Below are 23,943 nucleotides of genomic sequence, written 5' to 3' on the forward strand. Positions count from 1 at the left end.
CACACAGAGAAGTTAGACAGAAGTCACTGGATCGTTACAACATAACACTGCTTCATTTTTTAAAATCTAGAACCCTAGCACACAAAAAACAAAACAAAACCAGAGAGAGTCAAAGCAGGCTGCTCCATAAGGCAGTGTGGCACAATTCATGCCACCTTGCTGTAGGCTGGCTCTGTGCAGACTGTCTGCTGAAGACTCAGGTCGCATGTTCCCTACAGAGACCCTTCGCTTGCAAGCAGGCGCAGGAAACCCCTTAACCTTAAAGTGACAGTTTTCTAGTTCAATCCCCACAGATAAATCACCTAGAAGCACTGTTGTTACGATGTCAAAGTGTGAGCCTACATTGTTGTAAGGCCTCGGACCATTAACTCAGAGGCAGTAATAAACTCAAAAGTCTCTAGATGTAATCCAGCCACAAGACTCAAACTGTTTGCCTGGGTTACCCGTAGAAGCTGTTTATTTTCCCCATGTGGGGACTAGTGGCCATGTCCTTCTCAGGGATGTAGGCAGTTGCTGACAGGACAGCTAATTCAGAATGAAATCGTGTAAGAATGGAGGGTGGGGGTTAAGGACTGGCCTCATTCTCCTTCTGTACTCTTCTCATATTCCCATACAATGGTCCAATGCATCACCTTCCTTTGTTAGAATATCCAGCAATTGTAAACGTTGACAGTATTCTTCAGCCCTGCTGGTGCCCAGTAGATGCTTCTAATATACCTGCCAACACAGCCGGGGCTTTGGGAGAAGTATTTCCAAGCTGCAATGCATGCTTCCTCTCACTGCATGGCAGCAAGCGTAGCATCAAATGGAGCTGCTTCAGCCAGGCACCTGAAAGCAGCAGAGACCTTGCTGGTGAGAAGCTTCTGGTGAGTGTCCTTAGTGAATCTGGATGGTGCATCAGGGGAGAGGCGGCCTTGAACACGGTCCAACTCCCGACTAATGCCAGAGCACTCAGAAACCCGCTTCAGCAGCTGGGCATTGCTGGGGTTTAGGAAGCTCTGGACCCCGACCTTTTCTGCAGAATCCCCCTCCTCAGCTGCATTAGAGTCACCTTGAGAGCGTCCTCTACTGGCCAGTTAAGCTGGTGTTACTGCTACTTTGCATCACCGGCATAGGGTAGAGGACACGGCCCGGTAATTAATTCCCCGCTCAGGAGTGGGTGCATCACCACATCTCTACCCAGTGCCCTTATTCACCATTCTGTCCTAGATCACATGGAGCCAGGTGGTTACAGCATCGCATCACTCAGGCCAGGTTTCGCCCTTTGCCTTTACCAGAGAACTTCACTGCACACAGGCACGTAAACAGTTCCCGTAGCGTGCGAGCGAAGGAGACAATCTAAAAATACGGGAGTCTTCCGGGACCTGGAGAGATTACCTGAGTAAAATATCAGCCTGGCAGCCAGAGAGCTTCCGGACTCGATCCAGCAGCCCCCACCTCGCAGCCAGCATCAGCACAGACAGTTTCTGTCTGCAGACTGCCACTATCAAGCCCATCGGCAAGCGTCACCACTGGCAAAGCTTCCGAAAACACACAGTAGGGGACCACTGGCAGGTGGATGGATTCCATCAAGGAAAATGCTTATGGAATTCAGTAGAGATTAAACCAGGAGGACCATACAGAATTTTCATATGGTTCCATAGTAATTACTCTAAAAACAAGTAGCATTTGAAGGAGAATGGGATCCTTTCTTTCAGTTTTTTGGATCGTCCTAGAGAGGGGATATAATTCTCAATTATTTTTAGGCTGGTCCATTAACATTTTGTATTAGGGCTTTCCCCACAAAGGGTTAGATTCGCCAAGAAGCCATATTTTTTATCCCCTCCATCATCTGTTTTGCACAATTCACAGGCTACAGCTTCAGTAAAAGGCAAGTAATGCCTTAGCCGTGCAGCTCCCTGATTGTTGCACACAAATTTTACTGAGCAACTTGGGGCCAGACACTCTTTTTAGGGGCACTGTCAGTTGCATGTCCAAAACTGGATGGACAAAATCAGAGGTCACACTGAAGGTGGTTGAGAATTTAAATCCTTCGATCTCTTTCCTCTCTGAGTTCAATGAATCTTTAATCCTATGATCTGTGGTGATTTTAAAGTCATATGTTTCACATCATAAACCTGTAATAGACTACTGCACCCACCCACTCTGCTTCCATAAACCCTGCAGGAAAACAGATGCAATATGTTGCTACCTCTGCTAATAATTTCCCCCTATCTAATTAGCCAGTCAGAGAGTTGCTTCAGGCAGACTCTGCATAGAAAACTACCCACGAGACCATTCACACATGTGCACCTCCATTCAAGGCAATGTAGCATAATGCAAAGGTTTAAGAACAGCACTGGTTGTTGTAAGTACATCTGTGTACATTTCCCTCTCCCCAGAAATGTATATTCCTCTAGCTTTCCAGAGGGCATGGGAAGGAAACGCCCGACAGTCAATCACAAGCCTAGCTTTGCCATGGAGTCCCAGACTTCAGGCTTATTCTAGGCAGCAGAGGTAGCATGGCCTGGGAGCAGTTTTATCAGCTGACATCATCATCCCTATGTGAGTATTTCCTCCAAGGAATATAAACTCACTCCAAAATTCACAGCAGTTTCAAGGGGCTTTCACATTTCTCCTAGGAGTAGTGGGCTTCAGGCCTGCTGGTGGGAATGATGATGTATTTGTGTTGCAGAAGTGACTAGGGATTCCGATCAAGGCTCCATTCTACTCGGTGCTGTAGCGCCAGGCAACAAAGATGACGGCCCCTGCCCCAGACAGCATACAGACTAGGTGGCAGACAGGATGCAACAGGTGGACAAACCAGACAAATGGGGTTGGGCAGGCAACAAAAGGAGCGCAGCAGAAAAATAGAAGGCACGGCTTGTCACTTTTTCAACCGAAGCCAGGCTGGAGTGAATCGTAGGGATCACATTGGAGGTAGCTTTAAAGGAGGGATTTAAAAAAGGATAAAGGTGGCACCTTTTGAATTTCAATGGGGAGGATCATGGGCCTTTGCTGGCATGCATGAGCTCCAATCCTGTCAGTTCAGCCTGGGAGGCCAGGGTACCATACCAGACCACGGACCCTCCCAAACGGAACAATAGTCCAGTTACAGACAAGAGGATCACTGCAAAGATTCAGGAACTAATGCCTCTGAGCTCTGGGGTCCCTTTGCTCACCAGGTGGGAATTCCCAAACTCTCAGCTCTCCTAGACTATCATTTGGTTAAGTGCACTTCGAAAGTGGCTGATAGTGTGACTTAGCCTAGTGCACACAGCTGAAATCCTGGGGTCTCACGGGGATCATGCCGCTATTACAGCGAATTGAATTGGGAGTGACTGGCAGGAACACAAAACTGCAATTAACCTCATTCACAGACATGCCCTGCAGTGCAGAGTAAAACAAACATTTTGACTCACATCAACGCTTCAGCCAGTGCCACTAGGACATCTTAGTACCCTTTAGGAATCAGCACTTTAGGCTCAAGAAGGTGGCAAAAAAAAAAAAAAAAAGTGGAAAACGAAACAGCTAAAAACTTGTTACAAACATGTTCCTTATATTTTGGAAGAAATTCAGGTGCCTTTGAAGACACTCCAGGGGTTTTGTAACGCAGGTCACGGTCTCTCCCCATTTTGCTGGTTTCATAAGACTCTTCAGGTAGTGGTAACTCCATTTCTTTACACAGGGCATAAATTCCTTAGGATTGTGGTCACATCTTTGCTGGGACTCAGAATAACATGATTCTATCAAGCCCTGCAGAGTGCCTATGGGGAATGCATTTCACACAGATGCCTTTCTCCATCCCGCCTCTAAGCTTTGTAATTGACATTATCTGCTTCAGGCAATTTATTGAAAATGTAGGATACTTTGTATCAAAGTTTTTAGTGCAGGGAAAGGAGAAAATCCTGAGTCTGTACATCCTTCCCCAGAAATCCTTAAGGTCAAAAAATCATCGTGCCGATACGTGTCCTGGTAAAACCAAAGACATAGCTAGTAAGATTTAATTCCAACCACTGGATTTCCTGTGTACCTCATCACACTGCATAGGTTGCTATGCTTTGCTTGCTTTATCCAGAGCAGTAACGAGAGACATTCAGAACTTTCCTAAAGAGTTTGACCATAATAAAACTGGGACATCAGCCAGAATATAACTATAGAATAATGCGTTATTCTAACCCCTCTGCCTAGTAATGGATGAGATGAAATATGAAGAGAGATTTTTCGCATATGAAAAACTTGGGAAATGAATCTAGCCAGCCTATTAATATTTTTGATGGCCCTGCTTGGAACTGATTCATGTTAGCTGGGGAAATTAATTTTCAAAAAAATATATAGGAATCCAGGATGGTAACTTAGTGGTAGCACTACACAATACTTTGAGTCTCTCTCAAGGCAAAATGGCCAGTGTGTAGGGTGTGGCTAAACCTACTGTACTCAAAAGAAACAGTGATATGTCACACACAGTAACTCCTTTGTCTCCAAAATAGGTCTCAATGTTTTGTGCTACAGCCTTGTAAGAGAGAGCAGGTCACCACCACTGTTAAGAAGTTTGTGATCAGTCAAACAGATATCTAGGGCTTCGCTTCTTGCTCACTTTTAAACTAGTGCAGCTGCATCGACTCCAGGGGACTGACTCCTAATTTACCAAAAAGGTAAGAATGAATCAGGTTCAGGAAATCTAGTCTGCTTGTGACCTCCTGAATTACTACTTTAATTTGTACACCATCTGGCAATTATTTGCCACATCATCTCCCCCTGTCCCATCTTGCAAAATGTGTCTTGGATCATCTTTCCAGCCATTGGCTGCTTAATAACAAACAGCAGCTGGCTATTGCAACAGAACAATACAGGGAGCCAGAATCAATCCTGATGCAACTGCAGCATTGTCAGTGGAGTAACCAGAGCCAAATGTGACCTAAGATGTATGCACTGAGATTCGATAGTTGTTCCTCTTGGAAGTCGAGATTAAAGGATTTATTAGACCCCACCTGATCTATTCACCCGCTGTTGTAGGGATCAACCAGCCCCTACAGTAGCATTTCATTGTCCAGCGTTCCAACCAGCATAGCTTTCATCAATTCCCTTTCCCATAATCTTTCTCTAAAGGGTATGAGATAAAACATCTTGGAACTACATGTAGAGAGTGCTACATAGGCATACATGCCTCTCGTAGGAAGTACATAGACAATGTGATATAATAATAAGGGACCGCTCTGAGCAGAGACCCAGTTAACAGACCCTCCTCTCTAATTACCTAGCTCCTTCTGAGCCTACCCCTATTTCAGTGCTGCTCTCTTATAGGAACTTTCCCCCCCCCCCCAGCATGCCTTTCTGCTTCTGGCCCTTTAAATTGGGCAGAGCCAGACAGCACAGACCTTAAGGTAGCCATTTTATAACTACTGGTTGCTTGCCATATCTTCCTTCCAGCTGCTGAGCGCTCTGTGTTCTTTTCCTTTCATTCCCTCTGCCCCAGTTTAAATTTTCCTTTTTTTCTTTCCTAAACAGATGGTCAATCCTCACGCACACCAAGATTTTTTTGTTGTGACCTATGAGCGTGGAGTAAAAATAGGCTATTTTTGCACAGTTAAGTGGGGTTGTGGCAATTGCCAAAGTGCTGTTCACCTCTAGTTCCTTGAAATCCCTTTTTTATGCTGTCTCATTTACTCTCACTGAGATGCCTTGGGGGAAAAGCATTTATTAAAGGTAGCATGTGGCACTAACAACAGTATGGAGTAGCGGAGGGCTGTATTTCAGAGGGCTGGTTAGGAGGTGGAATTGGTGAGAACAGCAGACTTAGTCTTTCCAACAACTGGGGGGGAGAAGCAATGAAAAAAATTAAGCTGACTAAATATTTTTGAAAGGCACCTCCGTTCCAGCCAGTGCCCTACTGCACTATGCAGAATCAAACTATGCCTAAAAACACAAATGAAATATTACAACCCAAATGCACCATTAGCTTAGGGGAGAGAGAACGTAAAGATGTGATCTCAGACTGCTGACCACAGGGAAACAGAGTTTGCTTAGCATATATCATGCAGATAGAAATATGGGGTTTAGCAAAAATTGTCTGTGTGCATAGGAAGACAATGAGGACCCAGCAAGCTAGCGAAAGTCTTTTCTTCTTCTTCTTCTTCTTCTTCCATTTGAGTGAAGTGGTAATTAAAACTTTCCCATCCACAAGGACAAGACACTGTCCCCACAAGACACCTTTCAGCATTCTCCAAATGAGATCAGTCTATAGTCACACTCTGCTGTGAAACCTAGGCTTTGAGTGAGCTATACAATAAAATAACCTGTCAAATTCACTGTTTGATCTCTTTCAGTGGAGCTGCTTGCCTGAGAAAGGATTAGTTCTGATTAAAGCTTTTCAGGATGAGGTCCCTACTGGAAAAGCTGGCTAGGGAAGTTTTCAACAATGCCCTTGTAAAACATGGGATTATTTTTAACTGCTGTTTACTTTAAAAATGACAAACGAGGCCAGAAAAGTACAAGGTGTACTAAAGGAAAGCCCAGCAGGGGAAATGATTGGTTGTGCTCACCAAAGAGAGAAGGAATAGTTAATATTCATGAGTGAGTGGCATCAATTTTCATTAACATCTAAAAGTAACTAAGCAAAATTGTGGGTTTCTGTTTTTAACACTTTCCCTTATCTACATCACCCGCCCCCCCCCACCCCAGCTCCTTTGAACTCCTCTCTCTCTCCATATCATTTTGCCACTGTTGGTTTGAGAGCCTTCTCCTCTGCAGCTCCTACCATCTGGAACAGCTTTAGCTAGCTCATCAAATGTTCTAATCTCACTGGAATACCTTAGTCTCCCTTGCCCATCCCTCTTATTCTCTCTCTTGACCGGAGGTTATTAGTTGTATAACTGTGTGATTCCCCCTTCCATGGAAAATATACCGAATAAAGTTGTTTTATTGTATAGGAAATCAGGACACGTAGCGATTCAGTGTGTAATAACGCAGGGGGTCAGTCATAATGAAATGCTGTGTGTACATAGCTAGAGAAACGTAGTCATCGGCCAGTTAATAACTTTAACGAATTAGAACTGAATTGGGACACTCACACTTAGAGCTGGTCAGGAATTCTTTGAGTAAATGTGTTTTTCATTGCAAAATAAACTTTTTGCAGGAAATAATCTGTTTTGATGAAACCTCATTAGGAAGGTTTCTCCAGTCCACGATGGAATTTCTAGTCAAAACCAGAGAGACCCCACACACACACAAACACACACCCCAGAATAGCCACTACAATACAAAAACTATTTCCCACCCAGCTCTACTCACAAAGTATACCACATTACTGCTGCAGTTCAAGCAGAACAGGGACTTGACACTGGGTTTTCTGCATCCCAGGGTGAGTGCCATCATCACCGGGCTATTGGTTATTCTGGGGAGAGGTTTTCTTGAAAAACTTTGAAAGGTCCCAATTTTGTCCCACTTCAGAGCAAAAAAATTCCAAAATCTCAAAAGTTGTCATGGGATGGAAAAACAATTTCCCACCCTGCTGTACGCCGAGGGTAATGCCTTACTCCTCCAATAGCCCCACTAACTTCACTGTGGCTGCTTGTCGTGTGAGGGACTGTTCACTTGTAATTGCATTACAATCTGACTCTTAATTAACAGAAATCCCTCTATTGCCATTATTATTTATTTGTATTATTGTAGCGAGGCACTGTACAAACACAGAGACAAAAAAATCTCCCTGTTATTTTGGGGGGGATCTGACTTGTGCTACTGGGACAGAGTATAGAAAAGTATTTCCTTCTCTGAGGCTTTCCATTGCGGTGCAACGAGTTTATGCTAAAAGCAGGGTAAGTATTTCTGAAGAATGGTTTATATGAATAGAGCTATGGCATATTGGGGAAATAACCACTAATTTATTTCCCTTCTCTTCCCCACTCCCCTGCCACTGCTGTCATGTGGACGGTTACATTGGTGATTTGTTCAGCAGCCATTATCTATGGCTGGCTGAAATTCTGTTGCTGATGGACACGCCAGGCGCAGTAATTATAGCTGTGTATGAGTCCTCTTTGTGTAGTTAGTAACTGCTTCTAACAGCTGTTGGAGTAGTACCATGGTCTGAACCAGCAGGCACTGGCATCACCTATAGCTTACCAATCTGTCACTCTCCTCCGTTGTAACCATGAACATGTCATGCCCAATAGGAAACCACTCAGTGGGGGGCTGAAAGCTGTAGGACCTTGTTCCTTCCTCATTCCTATCTCTTGCTTTAGAAAGTCCCAGTGTTTCCTCCTGCTGAGGAATTTCCCCCACCCCTACCTCTCTCAAGCTACTTACAAATAGATCATGGCTTGGCCAGTAGTTCTGATCCGCTCACACTGACCAGTGGACTCCAGAAAAACCAGAAAAAGCCAGGATTCAAGTGTGACTGTCCCTGGTGAATGCTGTCAGATGATAAATTTTTCCAAGTGAATGTAGCTAAACAGGCCCAACTCCACAAAGGTATTTAGGTGCCTAACTTCCACTGATCCAGCCTAAGCACCTTTGTGGATCTGGGCCCAATTGCTTTACTGATATGACCAGCAAATGCTTCCTTAGCTAACACATCCCGCGGGTGAGGGGGAGCCACAGTGGGAGCTTTTGGACTGACCCTGAACACAGAAAGAACTTAGAAAATTCAACCAACTGCCCTTAGCTGTGGTGGTGGGTTTTTCAGTTTAGGCAGGTGAACTGCTGGTGAGGGCTGCGGGCACTGCACTGATGGGCATTTTTTTTACTACCACAAGACCGGAAGAATTAGGCTTTTATGCAGGTAATGAAAGTGAGTGATGTAGCCTGGACCTAGCCAATCCAAGTAGTCTCACACATATTGTCATACGGGGACACAAAAACTCCTTTGTGAGTTACTTTTAACTGCCTAACAAGCAATTCCAAGTGAGTGAGGAGTTTCTTCCCATGTTCAACGCCAATGAAGCCTTGTCTCTATGTAAGCAGAACACAAACCCTTCAGGATTCCATTCCATTCCATGGCTAAATTTTGAATCCACAATGTCTTAGCGGGTTGTAAGTTTGCTGAATTGGGTCCTGTTAAGTTTTTCACCCAGGATAAACATAAGCAAATTCCAAATGTGTAAACAGATCATCTCATCAAGGAGTTATGCATTTGACAGTTCCAATGGGTAACTTCTGGGGGCAGGTTTTTCTTCGCATAGGCAATAACCCATGTGGGGCTAGATTTTTTAAAAGCTGACCCTTGTACGGCAATTATCCGTGGGCAGAAATGTCAGAGATCTAGCTAACTGATTGTATCCAAGATCAGGTTGCTAGCCCTCTAAGTGATGTTGATTACAGCCTCAAAAATGGTGGGTAAAAAAAAAAGTGCAAAAAGGGGAGTCTAGGTTGTCATTTGTTTCCAAAAAGTCAGGGCCTTTATCTGACCAAATGCACATTGTGTTGCTTGCCCCAGCATATGAACGTTCTAATGGGCATAATTCAGAATTTTTTAAATGTGCAAAGAAAGCACCTTTTACCTCTTCACCTGCTCATTGCAAACTCCCCCACCCCCATTGTGTCTTTATTGTCCCTGACAGCAAGAGGTTTAACATACAATACATACATACATAGAGCAGCATTCAGCATTTGAATTAATGTAGGTTCTGTAGATTTTGGACATGTTTCCACTTTAAGGAATGGGAAAAATACAGAATGGCTCTTTGGCCTTTACAAATCAAAATATTCAGAGTTCAACAACTTGTGTCCAGTATGTCCATCTCCTTAAATATATTTACTTTAAACATCAAATTCACAATGTTTTATATTTGTCCCTCTGCTCCCTCTCTTTTCTGGGGCCTAGGGATCGTGCCCTGACGACACTTTGTCTAAGCTGTAAGGTTCACTGATTAGAAGTCACATTTAAAAGCTTGCCAATTTTGCCTTAAGTAAATAGAAAGTTGCCTCCATAGTTACAGTATTCCTTTAGACTTTACAATAGGAACGTTCATCATTCTGCAAATACTCACCTTAGGGAAAAGTCCTAGAAAATTACTAATGATGAATCCAATAGAGCCTGATACAAATTATTCAGTATTTATAGAATGTAATGATCTTCTTTCTATGTTTTGCGCACTGTCCTAGCTGGGTTATGACTCTCTAGACAAGTCTATGTAATTATTCAAAAAGATCGACAGAAAGGCTAAAATGTATTACATTCTAGACTTTTCCGTAAGGGTGAGGAATATTATTTAGTTACTGCATCTGAGCCATATTTTTACAGGGAGGACTTCTGTATCTATCTTGGGTATTTCTAAGGGGCCTAGCAACATGGTTCCTAAATGTTGGATCATTACGGACTGGAATTTCAAGTGGGTTAGCTGAGCACAGTTACCAGTACTGCAAATGGAAATGCGTGATTGTGTATGCACATGACCACCACAAGCCATTTGTGTAGAGTTATCCAGTGTGCCCATAATTAGAGGAAATGTGCACACACATTATGTGTGTGTTGCTCCTTTTTTTGTATCTAAGCGTCTTTGTAGAAGCGAAGCAAGAAGAGTCGGTCCAGATTTTCAAACGCCAGTGACATTTTATTCACAGAACTTGCTCTTCTGTGTGTCGATAACCCAGGTTCAGGAGCAATTATTTGAAAGCAGTTACAATGTAGCTCTGGTCTGGGACCAATACAAGCTGGTACAATATAAAATAACAAACAATTACCATTAAGGTGTTGCATTACTAGTATCAATATAAATTTGGTACGAATATGAACAATTGTGGCCTGTACAATTAGAATGTCAGACAATAACAAACACCTCTAGTATCCTACTGATAGGAGTGAGGCCTATGGCTATGCAGTATTCTGTGTGATACAATGGAAGACTGTTACTAAGTGCCTAGAAGGCAGATATGGAGAAGGCCAAGGAGGTTACCTAGGCCTTGCCTTGTCAATACACAAATGCTCTATTTTTTAGTACTTTGCTTGAGATGTATAAAACTAGACTAGGCACCTGGGCTTTCACCATTCCTCTACAAAGGTGATTCCATAGTCTAATGATAGTCATGTATATAAGGAAACGGGGAGGAAGACTTCAAGATTGTGCCAAAGGCAGAAGCAGTAGCAACAATATTAGACTTTATTCCATTGGCACCCCACAGATAACATGGCAGGGTCGCCATTTTATGGATTTTCATCTTTCAGTACCTTGTGCTGTTTTGCTCAGCTACTGGTGACCCACAATAATGGCTGAAAAAAATAAAGCACAGGTGGGCAAACATGAGCCATTGCTCCAGACTGTTTCTGACCGTTTCGTATCCCACTAACGTTACTTTTGGCTCAGCTCTCTTGTAATTTTGAAAACGTGAACCTTGGACTGTATTTCTTTGCCCTGGTGTGGGACGCCTGACATCAGTTCAGACACACCAACTGTCCAGTGCAAAACGGTTCAGATAATTACACAGAAATACAGGTGAGAGAGGATGACTAGGTATTATCTGCATACAGTCTGGTTTTGTGGGTAGTGTTTTATGCTTAGTTTAGAGTTCTATACTTCCGTACAAAACTCCAGTGCAACGGGGGGGGGGAGCTTGTATTGGGTGTTCAAGTTGCAGTTACACTCTGGGTAGACAGAACCTTAGTGCAGAAGTTTCCAAAGGACAGAGACCTGTCCTCAGTGGCCCATGCCTCAATCATCAGGGGATGAAATCTGCATTTGGAGACAAAAACAGGAGACACTACTGAACAGAAGAATAAATACAACACAAAGTACTGAGGATGGAGGGTGCATAATTAGTTCTCCCTCCTTAACAATCTTCTCTCAGGCACCAACTGGTGTCTGTACTTTATAGGACTTAATGTAGTTGGGAATCTCTTATTCTATGAGATGGGGAGGTATAACGAGGCATTAATATGTCCTGTCATTGGTACCATGAAAATACCTCACGCTAATTGACAAGATACGCCAATAACTAAATTGGGTAGTTCAGTATTAGGAGAAAAAAAGGAAAATAAGGCCATCCATGTGGAAAATAGGGCCATCCATATGGAGCAGAAGCATCTTTAAAAATCTACTTTGCCTTCTTCAGATGTTGTCCACATAAATGGAGAAAAAAGGAAATCCAGGTACAGTTAAATAAAGAAGCACAGCTTCCTCTGACAGGGACAGTGAAAATATCACTCAGGAGAAGTCTTGAACCAATTCCCCTTCCTGGACATGATTGCACAGAAGGCCAGTTTACAGACGTGGCTGCTCTGAAAAAATGGCTGTTTTGATGGGGGAGGTCAATATTACAGGCTATAAATGGCTAGTCACATGAGAATGCCTTATTGCAGCAGAAGTTTCTTTAATGACTCCAGATTGAATATAAGAACTAGAGATTAAACTGTGGCTTAACTACTTAACATTTTACATAGGTCAAAGTCAAATGTATCCAGTTCAAGGAGGACACAAGTGCCTTGTACTGACACCTCTTGAAGTGCATTATTGCTCTGCCAAGTGACCATGAGCTCTTCACCTATGAGAGGGTTATGAATCTAGAAGGACGATGCAGCAGATAGCCTGGTGGCTTGTAGAAACCCTGCATAACTGCTTCTCAAGAAGAATTCCCTAGTTCCTTCATGAGGTATGGAGCAGAGGTCATATCCAAGTAGCTCTAACCCACCAGGAGTAGCATTATCTCATGCAACCCAAAGCCTCCAAAACTGACTTTAGTTTGCCACATAATGTCATTTGTTGTGAGAAGGGGAAAAATTTATGTTAGAGAGAGATGGACAGACGAGTAAAGAGCAGAGCTATGCAGTTATTCCAACCATTGCTGAAGGTTCAGCAGCCAGTCAGAAGAACTTTTTCCACATGGTTTGTGTTAAGTATTTAGTAAAGAATGTTCTCCAGGATAGACTATCCTTGAAGCATGGGGAAAATAAATTAAGTAATAATAATAATAATTGTTCTCATATAGGTTAGCCAGGTAGCCAAAGATACATGAATGGGGAAGCTTTTAAAATCATCACCTTCATATAAAGAATCAGGACTTACCTCTTATGCTTGCCCTGTAGCATCCTGAATTAGCACAACCACCTGGGTAGCCAGGTGCCCCAGGATTGCCTCTGGCACCAGGAAAACCTGGAGGACCGGTGCTCCCGGGGGAACCCTTCGGACCTGAGTCCCCTATGGCTTGTTCTCCTGGAGGGCCTGAAAAATGAATGGCATCTCAAACAGTACAGTATAACTCTGCTGGTCCAATGCAATATCTATTGTCTGATGGCATACTGCCAGTTATCTGGGGACTTTCCCAGCTCCTTTTTGAAGGAAGATGAGGTTGGAGAGTCCCCACTGGATCCCGATGAAGACCTATGGACCTCTTTCCCATTTCCCACAATTTAACCCTTTCCTGCTGTTCACCGGTGCTCTAGAAGCTTTGTGATGTGGCCAGCATCACTCTGGCTGAAGAAAGCTAGAAAGAACTCTTGTCTGCATTCATCAGTGCTATCTCCTAAACATCAGGAAGAGGAATTGCTCAGGAGTGTGATGACATATCCTCGCCCTGGGGGAGCGCTTCCAGCCCCTGGAAAGCAGGGATCAGGATAAGGGAATCTCATCACCATCTCCCATGTGGAGACTTACCAACCACCAAGCCCAAGATCCTGATGGGGTTCATTGGTTTTATATCTTTATATGTCAACAGTAACAATCATAAATATATGAAAAAATACTTTCTATAATGCTTCCCTGCTGAAGCCTGCTGTCACTTATGTCTGCAATAGTCCCATTGACTTCAGCTAAAGCAGATCAGGCTCTTAGGGATGGGAGAATTTACAAAGATTTTAGGTTCCAATGAAGTGGGGCCAATTTTCAAAGGGCCTTCCACTTTGTGAGCCATATCCTCAACTGGTTTATACCATATGAACATCTGGCTCTGTGTGCACAAAACTCTGCAATAGTGTAGGCAATGTGAAAAGTCTGTGTATAAATTGTGTAATTAAAACACACAATTACCTAGTTGGTATGTTCAGATATTGGGGATTTCTGCCTCTGCACTAGCAGATGTTTACCAAAGGGAGGCTCTTAGGAAAATATGCCCCATGGGGTCTTAGGAACAGAGCAATTGAAATACTGGAGCAGACCCATGGGCCATATAGTCTAGTTTCTTGTCTCTGATAGTGGCCAGCACCAGATGCTTCAGATGAAGGTGCCAGAAACCCCACTAGAGGCAGATTTAGGCTCATCTTTTGAATTTGGGATGTGGCTGTTGCAAGCTATGCCTAAACTATTTGCTGAAACCCCTTGGGAGCACAGATGAAGAATCAACATTACGATTGAAACCACAAGACTATATTCACTGTACCTGCTCGTCCTCTTGGTCCCTGAACTCCTTCCTCCCTGGCTCCAGCCATCCCTTTCTCACCCTTGGGTCCTGGTCCTCCTGTTTGAGGATGAGAGAGAGAGATGTCACTTACCAGAGCTTAACAGCTTCCCCTGCATGAACACCCTCTACTCCAGCCTCCCCATAAGGTGGCTCTTAGGTGCTATGGTCTTTTAGGAGGTTGTGGCCTTTAGTACCACACTCAGCAAAACAGGATCCCCTCTTTTAACCCCTCCCGTGCGGGCCTGCCTATGTATCCTTGGGCAGCCCTTGGCATTGTCCCTCAAATAGGATCATGCCCCTACACACTGAATTTAAGTTTGTGGCTATTTGTGGCTAAATATAAATCAAGTCATCTTTTAATATTATTTATACCTGGTCTTTAAATACAGTGCGGTGTTAGGGAGCCTGTTAACCCTTCACTGTTGAATACCATTTTAGTGGTGCAGTAGAAATGACATCATCAATCTGCATTGCTCTGCTGTGCCTGCAGCCCTCTGTGCATCACAGCCAGTCTGCCTGAGCTCTTCCAGCTCTTCCTCCCCTTACCACCTCTAGGGGCCAGCACGCAACTGCAGCTTTCTCAGGGCAACTGGGACAGCTGCATACGCCAGGCTCTAGCTGCTCAGGGAGGACGCACTGGGAAAACGGCAATTCCATTGTGTGAAATGTTTTGGAGGTTTGGGAATCTGTTTCGATTCTGATGAGGAATGAAACTGAGACCTTGCAAAAGTTTCCACAGTGTCACCAGCTGTGCTGGTGCTAGCTTCAGATTCAAGTCCCTGCTCTGACTCTAATCTGGTCTCCCATGTTCCAGGTCAATATCCTGACCCCTAAGCTAATGAGTTAGTCTCACCTTCCTGACGAAACTGTCATCACTGCTATGCTTCCATACTGGCACCTGAAGAAAAGCTCTGTGTAGCTCAAAAGCGCGTCTCTCTCACCAAACAGAAGTTGGTCCAATAAAAGATATTACCTCCCCCACCTCGTGTCTCAAGACATTTCTCTTGAGGAAATGGCTTTTTTCGACAGAAGTTTTGGCAAAGAGATTCTGACCGGTTCTACACGTAAGTTCCACCTGTTCTTTGTCTAGGGGCTCCATCTCCTCACTTGACCAGGTGGAAATAGTTGCACGTTGCTTCGTCCCCTCTCCACTTTGTTGTCATTTTGAGAAGCTTTACATTTTCAGGCCGGAATTGAATGACTGACCGGCTTGCCCTAGCGGTTGGCTTTTCAGAAGGGTTCAGCAGCCACTGAAGCCAGAGCAGTTTCAATTAATGTTGCACGAGACTCTCCAACAAATATTTTACAAAAATATCCACTCAGACATTATCTCCTCCCATTAACACCTGGCTTTGCCTCTCCCTACCATCAAAAATCTGCATCCATATGTGAGACCTGCTTCTGAAGTGGGGCCCTTTCATGGGAATACGTGCTTGTGAGGGACAGCGGCAGGAACCGCCTGACAGGCCCAGGACTCAAACTGCAGAAGAACATTCAGTGCTTGAAGCGGTCCTTTGCGTTAGCAGCAAAAATAGCTGCTTGCCCTACGTCTCTTTTCAGCTGGACAGAAACAGAGCTTCAGTTATTGAGCTTGTGAATGGGGGAGAGTTTCTTGAAATGGGAAGAAGAAAAAACTTGTATTTTTTTTTAAACCATCCCTCATGTGAAAACGATCGGTCAGTATGATTGCTATATACCCTTAGTGCTTGTTCCCCTCCTGTTCTCACTGGATGCTATGCATAAAGACTGGGGAAGGTGGGGGGAGCAGGAAACAATGGCACAGAATTGTCCTTGAGCGCTCCTGACAGATTCAGGTTGCTGTGTGAGCGGCCGTGTGAAACATGCCAGTTAAACCACAAACTTAGACTAAAAATGGAAGGAAATTCTACATGAAAAAGGAGGGAGAGGCTCTCCTTGCAGCATGCACACAGCAATTTCCTTTCTTTCTCTCCCAGTGTTTTCATGCTGCATGTGCCTCTTTGGAGCTGTAGCCAAAAGGTTCTTCTAACAGCCTGTCTGTAATACGCTGTTTTATTAAACCACTGGTGGCTGCCAGGATGACGGTGCAGTCAAGATTTGCCCTGTAATTAAACAAAAGTTCCAGCAACACTTTCTCCTTGCAAGTGCAGGAGCTTTAAGTTTGAGGCCAAGAGGCCAGAGATAAGAGACTATTCTCGCCAAAGCTCACGAGTTCTACTCCAAAAAGGAGCCAGCAAGTGCTTTGCCCACTGAGGGGGAGATAAGCTTTGCATGTTGCTCTTATTCCTACACTGGAAAAACCTGTTGGCCATATGCTGGCACCTTTACTTAGTCCTTACATTGACTTCAAGGGGAGTTTAGACCAAGTAAGACTTTCAGATTTGGCCCTGTGAATTCCTTTTGTGCTGGCCTAAGAGGCAGAGACCCTAAGGGGTCCAGCCTTGTGCCCAGAGAGAATGAGAGCCCACCTTGGATGGTGGGTGATGCTGCTGGGTAGAAGGGCCTCCTGTTTTTTGTTGGTTAATACTTATGGGCACATGTGTGTCTGGAGGCATCCATCAGGACTGCACTCCATTAGGCTGGGCGATGTGAACACAAGCGCACACGTACAAACACACATGGTCCCTACCCCAAAGAGCTTGCACTCCGAGATGGGTTACAATACAACGGGTGGGAGAAAGAGAGGTACAATCCAATACTGGAATCCTTCCTGCCCCATCAAACTTTGCTTCGGGGCACAAAGAAGGTTCCACCACCCCCATCTGTCCTGGACTACTCTTTGCATATAATGGAAAGGTCATTGTAATATAAACCTCAGCCATACCTGGCAGAGCATTAAAGGATCTGACAATAAACACACCTGGTATGTGTAAGCAAGCTCCATAGCCAGTCTATATCTGGTACAGGAATACATGACACTGCATGTCCCAAGTCCCACAAGTTTCTCCCTAAGTACTGTTTGATGGCAGGAGGGATTCTTTTAGTTGGCCCCTTTTATCCATTTCTACAGCTGCCCAATGGCACACCTGCCATAGCAGATGCTCTGGCTTTGGTCTTAACACATGTCCAGATATTTCCATCTTTTTTTTTCCTGTAGCCATCGTTAAATGGCTGATTTCTTAGAAATGACAGAGGTGAGACCTGCATGAGGTGAGATCAGCTCAGGAAGGGTATTCCACAAGTCAGGGGCAGTGTGAAGGGATGTGGAGAAGAGAGTCACTGGCAAAGCTGAGGAAGGGAGTGTGACAAGTGATGAGTGGCTCACAGCTACTTGAGAGATCCAGTTAGAGAATGGGTGCTGCGGGATCCACTTTGCGAAACAGACATAATGCCAGTATGAGATTACTGGGTCAGAAGTGGAGGGGAACGAGATACAGATATTCAGGCAGACCAGACAGACACTCGGGCATGATAAGCCTAGGCAGACATTCCACTTGTTTGTAATATTCATGGGGTGAGTGTGACTCAAAGTGTCTTCGACCCATAATTTTGTAGTCACTCCTGAAAACTGGGTGAGACGGTACTAGGCTGCATATCCTGCTCATTGCGAGACCTAGAGCTGAACAAACCCCTCTGATCCAGTAACCTCCAAACTTTGTGGACACATGAATCGTGAGGGAATCTTTGTGGTTGGTGCCTATCCCTATACCACGCTGAATCAACGTGAAATGGACCTGAGCTCAGTGCTCACATCTATCTGGAACAAGAGTTCATTTTAGGTGAAGAAGCTACCCTTCATTAGCCACTATGTCTGAAAGTATGAAGGCCATGGTGAAGCCCTACTTAAGAACATTTCAGTCAGTACCTCTTTCTCCAGGATACCCATCTTTGCCTGGCTGTCCTGGGATACCGTCTTCTCCTCTTTCTCCTCTGGTACCAGCGATACCCGGAAGACCTGGTGGTCCAGGTCCTCCTGGCTTCAATGTGTCATCCCACACAGGAACTGGCTTCCTTGTATGCTCGTGGATGAATGAGTCAAATTTCAACACATGAGCTGAGAAGGCAAGTCAGACAATAAAATGCCTCATCTCCACTCGAGAGGAGATGTTGAGATGAGCAAAAGGCCTCAGGTCAGAACCTCTGCTGGCATAAATTTAACCTGTGTGGATAAAATAAGAAAGGGTCCAAGAGCCTTTTGCCCACCCTTGGGCCAAGCCCTAACCTTTTACCAGACTCAGAAAAGGTTATGTAAGTTCTTCCAACCAAAGAAACAGTCGGAGTCTGTCAAATGTAGAGCTAGAGAGGACTTGGCTTAGGTTTGGAGCCAAGTCAGGGCCAGCATGTGGGTTGAGATCCAATATTGCCAACAAATCTCTCAAAATATTGGCTGCATCTATACAAGACATCACCCCCTTCCCTCCCCCCAAAAAAGCCCTTTCTGTTTCTGGATCTGAAATTGTCACTACATTTAGTTCCAAGGACTCACATCAGAACCCATCACCAAGCCCTTGAAATCTGAAGCCGTTTAGAAGTCAGGTCCTCGTTTTGGCCCATTTTTAGTTTCCCATATGCAGTTCTGATGCCATAAGGTTATACTTTGGTTACATCACTTACACTGAGAGAAGGCAATACTGCAGCCAGTTATAAAGTGCAATGTACCTATCATCAGACCAGGCAAAGGGCAGTTTGGGTTTGAAAAAAGTACTAGCGGGAAACTTCATTGAGTTTGCAAAACCACAATTGGGGTGGTTCAGATCCACTTCTGTTTTGTCTGCACCCCAAAGTTCAGGGAGAGAGAGGGGAAGTAGGGTGGTAGACAAGTGAAAGTGGTTCCAGTGTTGGCTCATACCTATTTTACATAGATGGGAGTCAAACTATGGAAACTTGTGATATTACAGAACCGTTCCCTAGTTCTGGTTTTGTTTGCAAAACTCATGTCAGGACGAATGATGTGGTCTGATTTTATTCTGTGTATTCTATGTTGCCCCATCTCTAAAAAACTTGATATATAAATAAACATCACCAGGTACTATGATGTTGTCAGCCCAAATTGCAGAGGTCATGAACTGAAGAGGAAGACTCTGCGGAGTCATGGTCTTGCTATCTGACCTTGGACAAAGCACTAACTTGATCTCCCTGTGCATCAGTCGACCCCAAGTAAATCTTGCTGACAACTCTTCATCCCAGGAAAAGCAAACACACACATCCCTGGTGCATTCCATGGGCATTGCACTTGGTCCAGGCTGCATCATCTGAGCTAAGCTTTCCAAGTTCCACTCACCCAAAATCAAGCCTCCTGTTTTTCTCTGCTGTAGAAACTGAGGGATCAATTAATGAAACATTGGAGTGATTTTTCCTAAAACAGTCAAGTTTCAATCCAAGCCTTTTCCTACCCTTGAAAGAAAAATCCAGTACACGATACCAGGTCGGACTCTTAAGTAATATTTCACAGGTCTTTGTGCTAATACAACTCATGTTGGGGGGGGCGGGGGAGATGTTCAATTTTGAGGGCCTGCCTGAGAGATTCCTCCTCACTTTTAATGCTCACAGGATCAGACTCTTAGGGTCTGATCCAAAGCCCACTGAAGTCAATAGAAGGCCTTTTGCCAATGGATTTTGGATCACGTTCTTCATTATGTAGTAAAACGTCAAGTACCATAGAAGCACTGCTGCCCAAGGAGACATGTGATACTCACTCTGAATCATCTGCTCACAAGCCTGACTAACCAGCTGGTAAATGGTGGCCAGGGATTGTGGTTCACCCTGAAGTAAAATTAAAAATAATTAAATACTTTTGAAATGAAGTGGATAGAATGTAAGTTTTCTGATGGCACATTCTTACCAACAGCTTGAGCTCTCGAGATATTCATCACCATGAGATCTCTATTTATTCATCAATAGGCTTTGAAACAATAAAATCTTAACTGGTAAATATCAATAATTTTGTTTTTCCCTGTACCCACACATTGATTAAATCAATTTTCAGTCATTAATAAATGAAATTAACCACAGCTGGAGAGTATATTTGCATATATGTTTATCTAGCTTGAAGACTGATAAGTGTGTCTAACATAAAAGTTAGTACTCAGTGATGCTTAAAATTAATATGATTAAATATAAAAATGTTATGCCTTTATTTCTGAATCTTTAATGAATGAATCTTGACTCCTACGGTCATTATCTGCTGAATAAACAATGGTTGCTTTCTGAGTTTTTTCTTAACGTTTTTGCACAGCAGGATATAAACTACTTGGAAATAAACGTTGATACTAGCCATGACAATTCATAACTAAAAAAACTGAACCCTTCCAAACCTCTTCAGAAAACTTCCATCTGTGGCCGGTACTGTTGCGATCGATGTGCAATCTTACACAGAATTAAACAAAAACTGGGCACAAGGCCCAGGAAAAACCAGCAACCACAACATAAAAGAAGTCCACAAAAGGAAGAGCTGGTGAAAAAGGGAGGTGACGAAATAGAAAATAGAAAAGTCTTGCACCCAGTCTCGAAGGCCATCGGGGCTGGAAGTAGGGGTGCTGCTGCCCTTCCTGGCTTGAAGTAGTAATAGCAACCCACATACATGGTTTCCGCCTTCAACACCCGCACTTTAAAAACTCTTCCAGCACCACTTTCTAAGGGTACATCTACTCTGCAAAGAAAATCCCGCGGTGTCAGGCCTCAGGGCCTGTGTCAACTGACTTGGGCTCATGGGACTTGGGCCGTAGGGCTGACAATAGCAATGTAGATGTTCCCGCTCAGGCTGGAGCACAGGCTCTGAAACCCTGTGACGGGGGAGGGTCTCAAAACGGGAATGTCTACACTGCTACTTTTAGCCCCATAGCACGAGCCTGAGGCAATTGACCGGGGCTCTGAGACTCGGTGCCGTGTGTTTTTTCTTTGCAGCGCAGATGTACCCAAAGACAGGTGCAAAGGGAACCCACTGAGAAAGAGGCCCAGCAAAGAGGCTTCTCAGAGCATGAGCCAAAGCATCACCTACAGACAAGGTTTGAGTTTTGCCAGGTCTCAGGTGTAATTTACTGGCTGACTGATTGCATGCTGGTACAAGAGCTGTGTGCATTCTCTGGCACCTAGTGCTACCTAGCAGCAGACAGGCCACGTAACAAAGGGTCAAAACCAGCTAAGTCATTTAGGAGTGTACTTGAAAGTCAGTGGAACTTACGCTCCTAAGGCCTGAAATCAAGGGAAGGCAGGTGCCTAAGTGCTCAAGTCACCCTTGAAAATAGGACTCAGGCACTTTAGAAAATTTTAGCCAGAGTTGCCAGGGGAAAGCTCCCCCTCAATATCTAAACCCAGATTTTCAGCTGGTGGAAATCCCCTGATTCCAGTGGAGCTGCAGCTATTTATAGTAGCTGAGGATCTGACCCACAACACTTTGTTCTGGGTTAGTCAATTAGCACGAAATACATTTTTATAGAAAAATCCTTAATGGGACTCAAGTTGGTGGTGGTGGTGGGCTCCCCCCACTCCCCGCCATTACTGAGACTGAGCCTGTTGCAATATTATGTCAGGTTCCCATGGGACGGTCATTCAGGTGAATGGAAAGCCAAGAGGCAACAGGTAAATGAGAGTTCAGCACTGAAATGGCTTAATCACGTCACTGTCACTTGTACAGCTGCTTAGTGTGCGCGGCCCGTTCAGTGCGGCACTCAGTAACTGCACTGCACAATATAAAGAACTCCAAGGAGAAAAACTCACTTTCTCTCCCCTTTCCCCCTTTGGACCAGGCAGACCCTGTTGAAAAACAGAGCAAAAATAAATACTTTTTAAACTGGGAGGAGGTGAAAAATGGGAAGTAAAAGGTCAATTTAATAAAAGCCGGCATGATTACAGTACTTTGCTGTTGTGATTCTCAAGAGAACAGCCAGTGGTATGTTTACAGGCTAACTCCAAATTAAGGACCACATTTGCAGTGGATCTTTTCAGGTGCTCCTTCCAAAACTGTAGTCTCAGCCATTTGCATGCACAAACCCCTACAAATGTGCATGCAATTGTACAGGGGAAGCTGATCTGTACATGCACAGCCAGATTCTTTATATCTTATGGTGTATATCACAGAATTATACAAAATGCGTGTACAAATGTCATTTTGTTTGGCCACAAACATGTGAACCAGTAAATACTGTGGCTGTAGTTAAGGAGATATACACTCCCCCCACAACAGAAGACCAAATGCATATGAATAATGGAGGGTTTTTATTAAGGATAACAACAAATAAGGAGCAACAGGAAAAGACTGATGCCATCAAAAAGGCAGCATCAGAGCTGTCAAAACACTACAGATCTGCCTTGATCTAAGGTAAGTTCTCCTCACCTGCAAAGAGTTCTTCATCTGAGCTAAATGGACAACTGCAAAGTGCCGATGTGGGCTAAGGCTTGCTCAAAAAGTTTGGTTCTGTGGGTTTGGTTCAGGCCCATCTCTAGTGATTTCTTTCCCCAGTTCAGGATCTTACACAGGAAATTTTTGACCACTGGATTTTATTTAGCTCAGAATCCTGCAGAGGGCAATGCCTGCCATGAACAACTAGCCCTGAGTCTACTCCAAGACATTTGCCAGCCAGGTCTTTGATGAATAGACAAAGTCCCTTCGACCAGAAGAGATGGATCTGAACTAACACCCTCAGAGCTACACACATTCAAACTTTGAGGAAGTTCAGATGCAGAGCTGAACTTTGCAGCTGCAGCTCATTTCCATGTAGGACTCTGTCAGGTTCCATGCTCTCATCAGGCACTCCTGGAGTACCACAACATAAAACACCAGAACAAAAACCAGCAACTTACTGTGGGTCCAACATCACCTGGAGGTCCTCGCTCTCCGCTACTGCCTCGGGCACCTGTTATTCCTTGGAAACCCTACAGAGATTAAATTGTGAGATGCAGCTACAGAGAAGGCCCAGTCAGCTGCACGCTTTCTTCTTCTGCTACTTGAGGCTGACATCTCCCTATGGCTCCAAGGGCACCAGCAGAAACAGTTTAGAGGGCTCAGTTAAAGGCATTGTGCCCTTAAGGTTTATGTCAGTGCATCATCCAACCATGAAGACAATGTTAAGAGTATATCATGTATAAGTCATATTCACATCATTTCCTATTACTGTCTCAATTATGGTCAGGAGAGCAGATGTGAGTTGTGCCCACGACCTGCAATGTGGTTTTTACCCTTCAGTTTTTAGTTCTTTCATTCTATATTGAGATTATTTTAGTCTTAGCCCAGAGCACATCTATTTTTGGACAGTTAACGCCTCTCTTTTACAGCTGAGCTTCCCTCCAATGTGTAATTGCATCAATAATGAAGAATTGTTTAAAGAGAAAAAAAAAAAACCTGCATGCTCTAGACATCTCCGTCTGCTCCCCGGTTGTATTTCTACTATTGCCAGAATTGTATAGGAAAAGGGCCAGTTATTTGCTATATATTTGTAATTTTTCACCCACTGGATTCCAGCCAATAGTGATTGACAGCTATTTAGTGGCCTAGGGGAAATGAGATGGAAGAGTCAATGCAATTCCTAGTCCACAGGTGGCATCTTTGCTATTGAAAGGCTGGTCTGGTGGTTCATGCTGGGACTCAGTGAATCTGAGTTCACTTCCTGTGTCTGCCATGTATTGCCTGAAGTTCAGCAGTAGGTCATTGAGCCTCTCAATCCCCCATTTTATCATCTGTAAGGTGGGGACATAATACTTCACTACCACCCATGGTGCTGAGAG

The 23,943-nt window shown here is 44.1% G+C and overlaps 1 protein-coding gene across 3 annotated transcripts in view; it reads right to left on the bottom strand.

Moving 5' to 3' along the window:
* Window positions 1-10,506: 10,506 nt before the first annotated feature.
* Window positions 10,507-23,943, bottom strand: part of COL20A1 (collagen type XX alpha 1 chain) — a 95,296-nt gene continuing 81,859 nt past the window's right edge. For all 3 annotated transcript variants that reach the window (XM_043527475.1, XM_043527477.1, XM_043527476.1), the window contains exons 34-40: window positions 23,023-23,094; window positions 21,940-21,975; window positions 19,920-19,986; window positions 18,089-18,277; window positions 14,284-14,361; window positions 12,975-13,130; window positions 10,507-11,645 (exon numbers count right to left, since the gene is read on the bottom strand). In XM_043527475.1, coding sequence (XP_043383410.1) covers window positions 11,632-11,645; window positions 12,975-13,130; window positions 14,284-14,361; window positions 18,089-18,277; window positions 19,920-19,986; window positions 21,940-21,975; window positions 23,023-23,094 — 612 coding nt within the window. In that variant the 3' untranslated portion in view covers window positions 10,507-11,631. The remainder of the gene's footprint in view (window positions 11,646-12,974; window positions 13,131-14,283; window positions 14,362-18,088; window positions 18,278-19,919; window positions 19,987-21,939; window positions 21,976-23,022; window positions 23,095-23,943) is intronic.

The sequence above is a fragment of the Chelonia mydas genome, chromosome 13, assembly GCF_015237465.2.
Source record: "Chelonia mydas isolate rCheMyd1 chromosome 13, rCheMyd1.pri.v2, whole genome shotgun sequence".
In the NCBI taxonomy this organism is placed as follows: Eukaryota; Metazoa; Chordata; order Testudines; family Cheloniidae; genus Chelonia; species Chelonia mydas.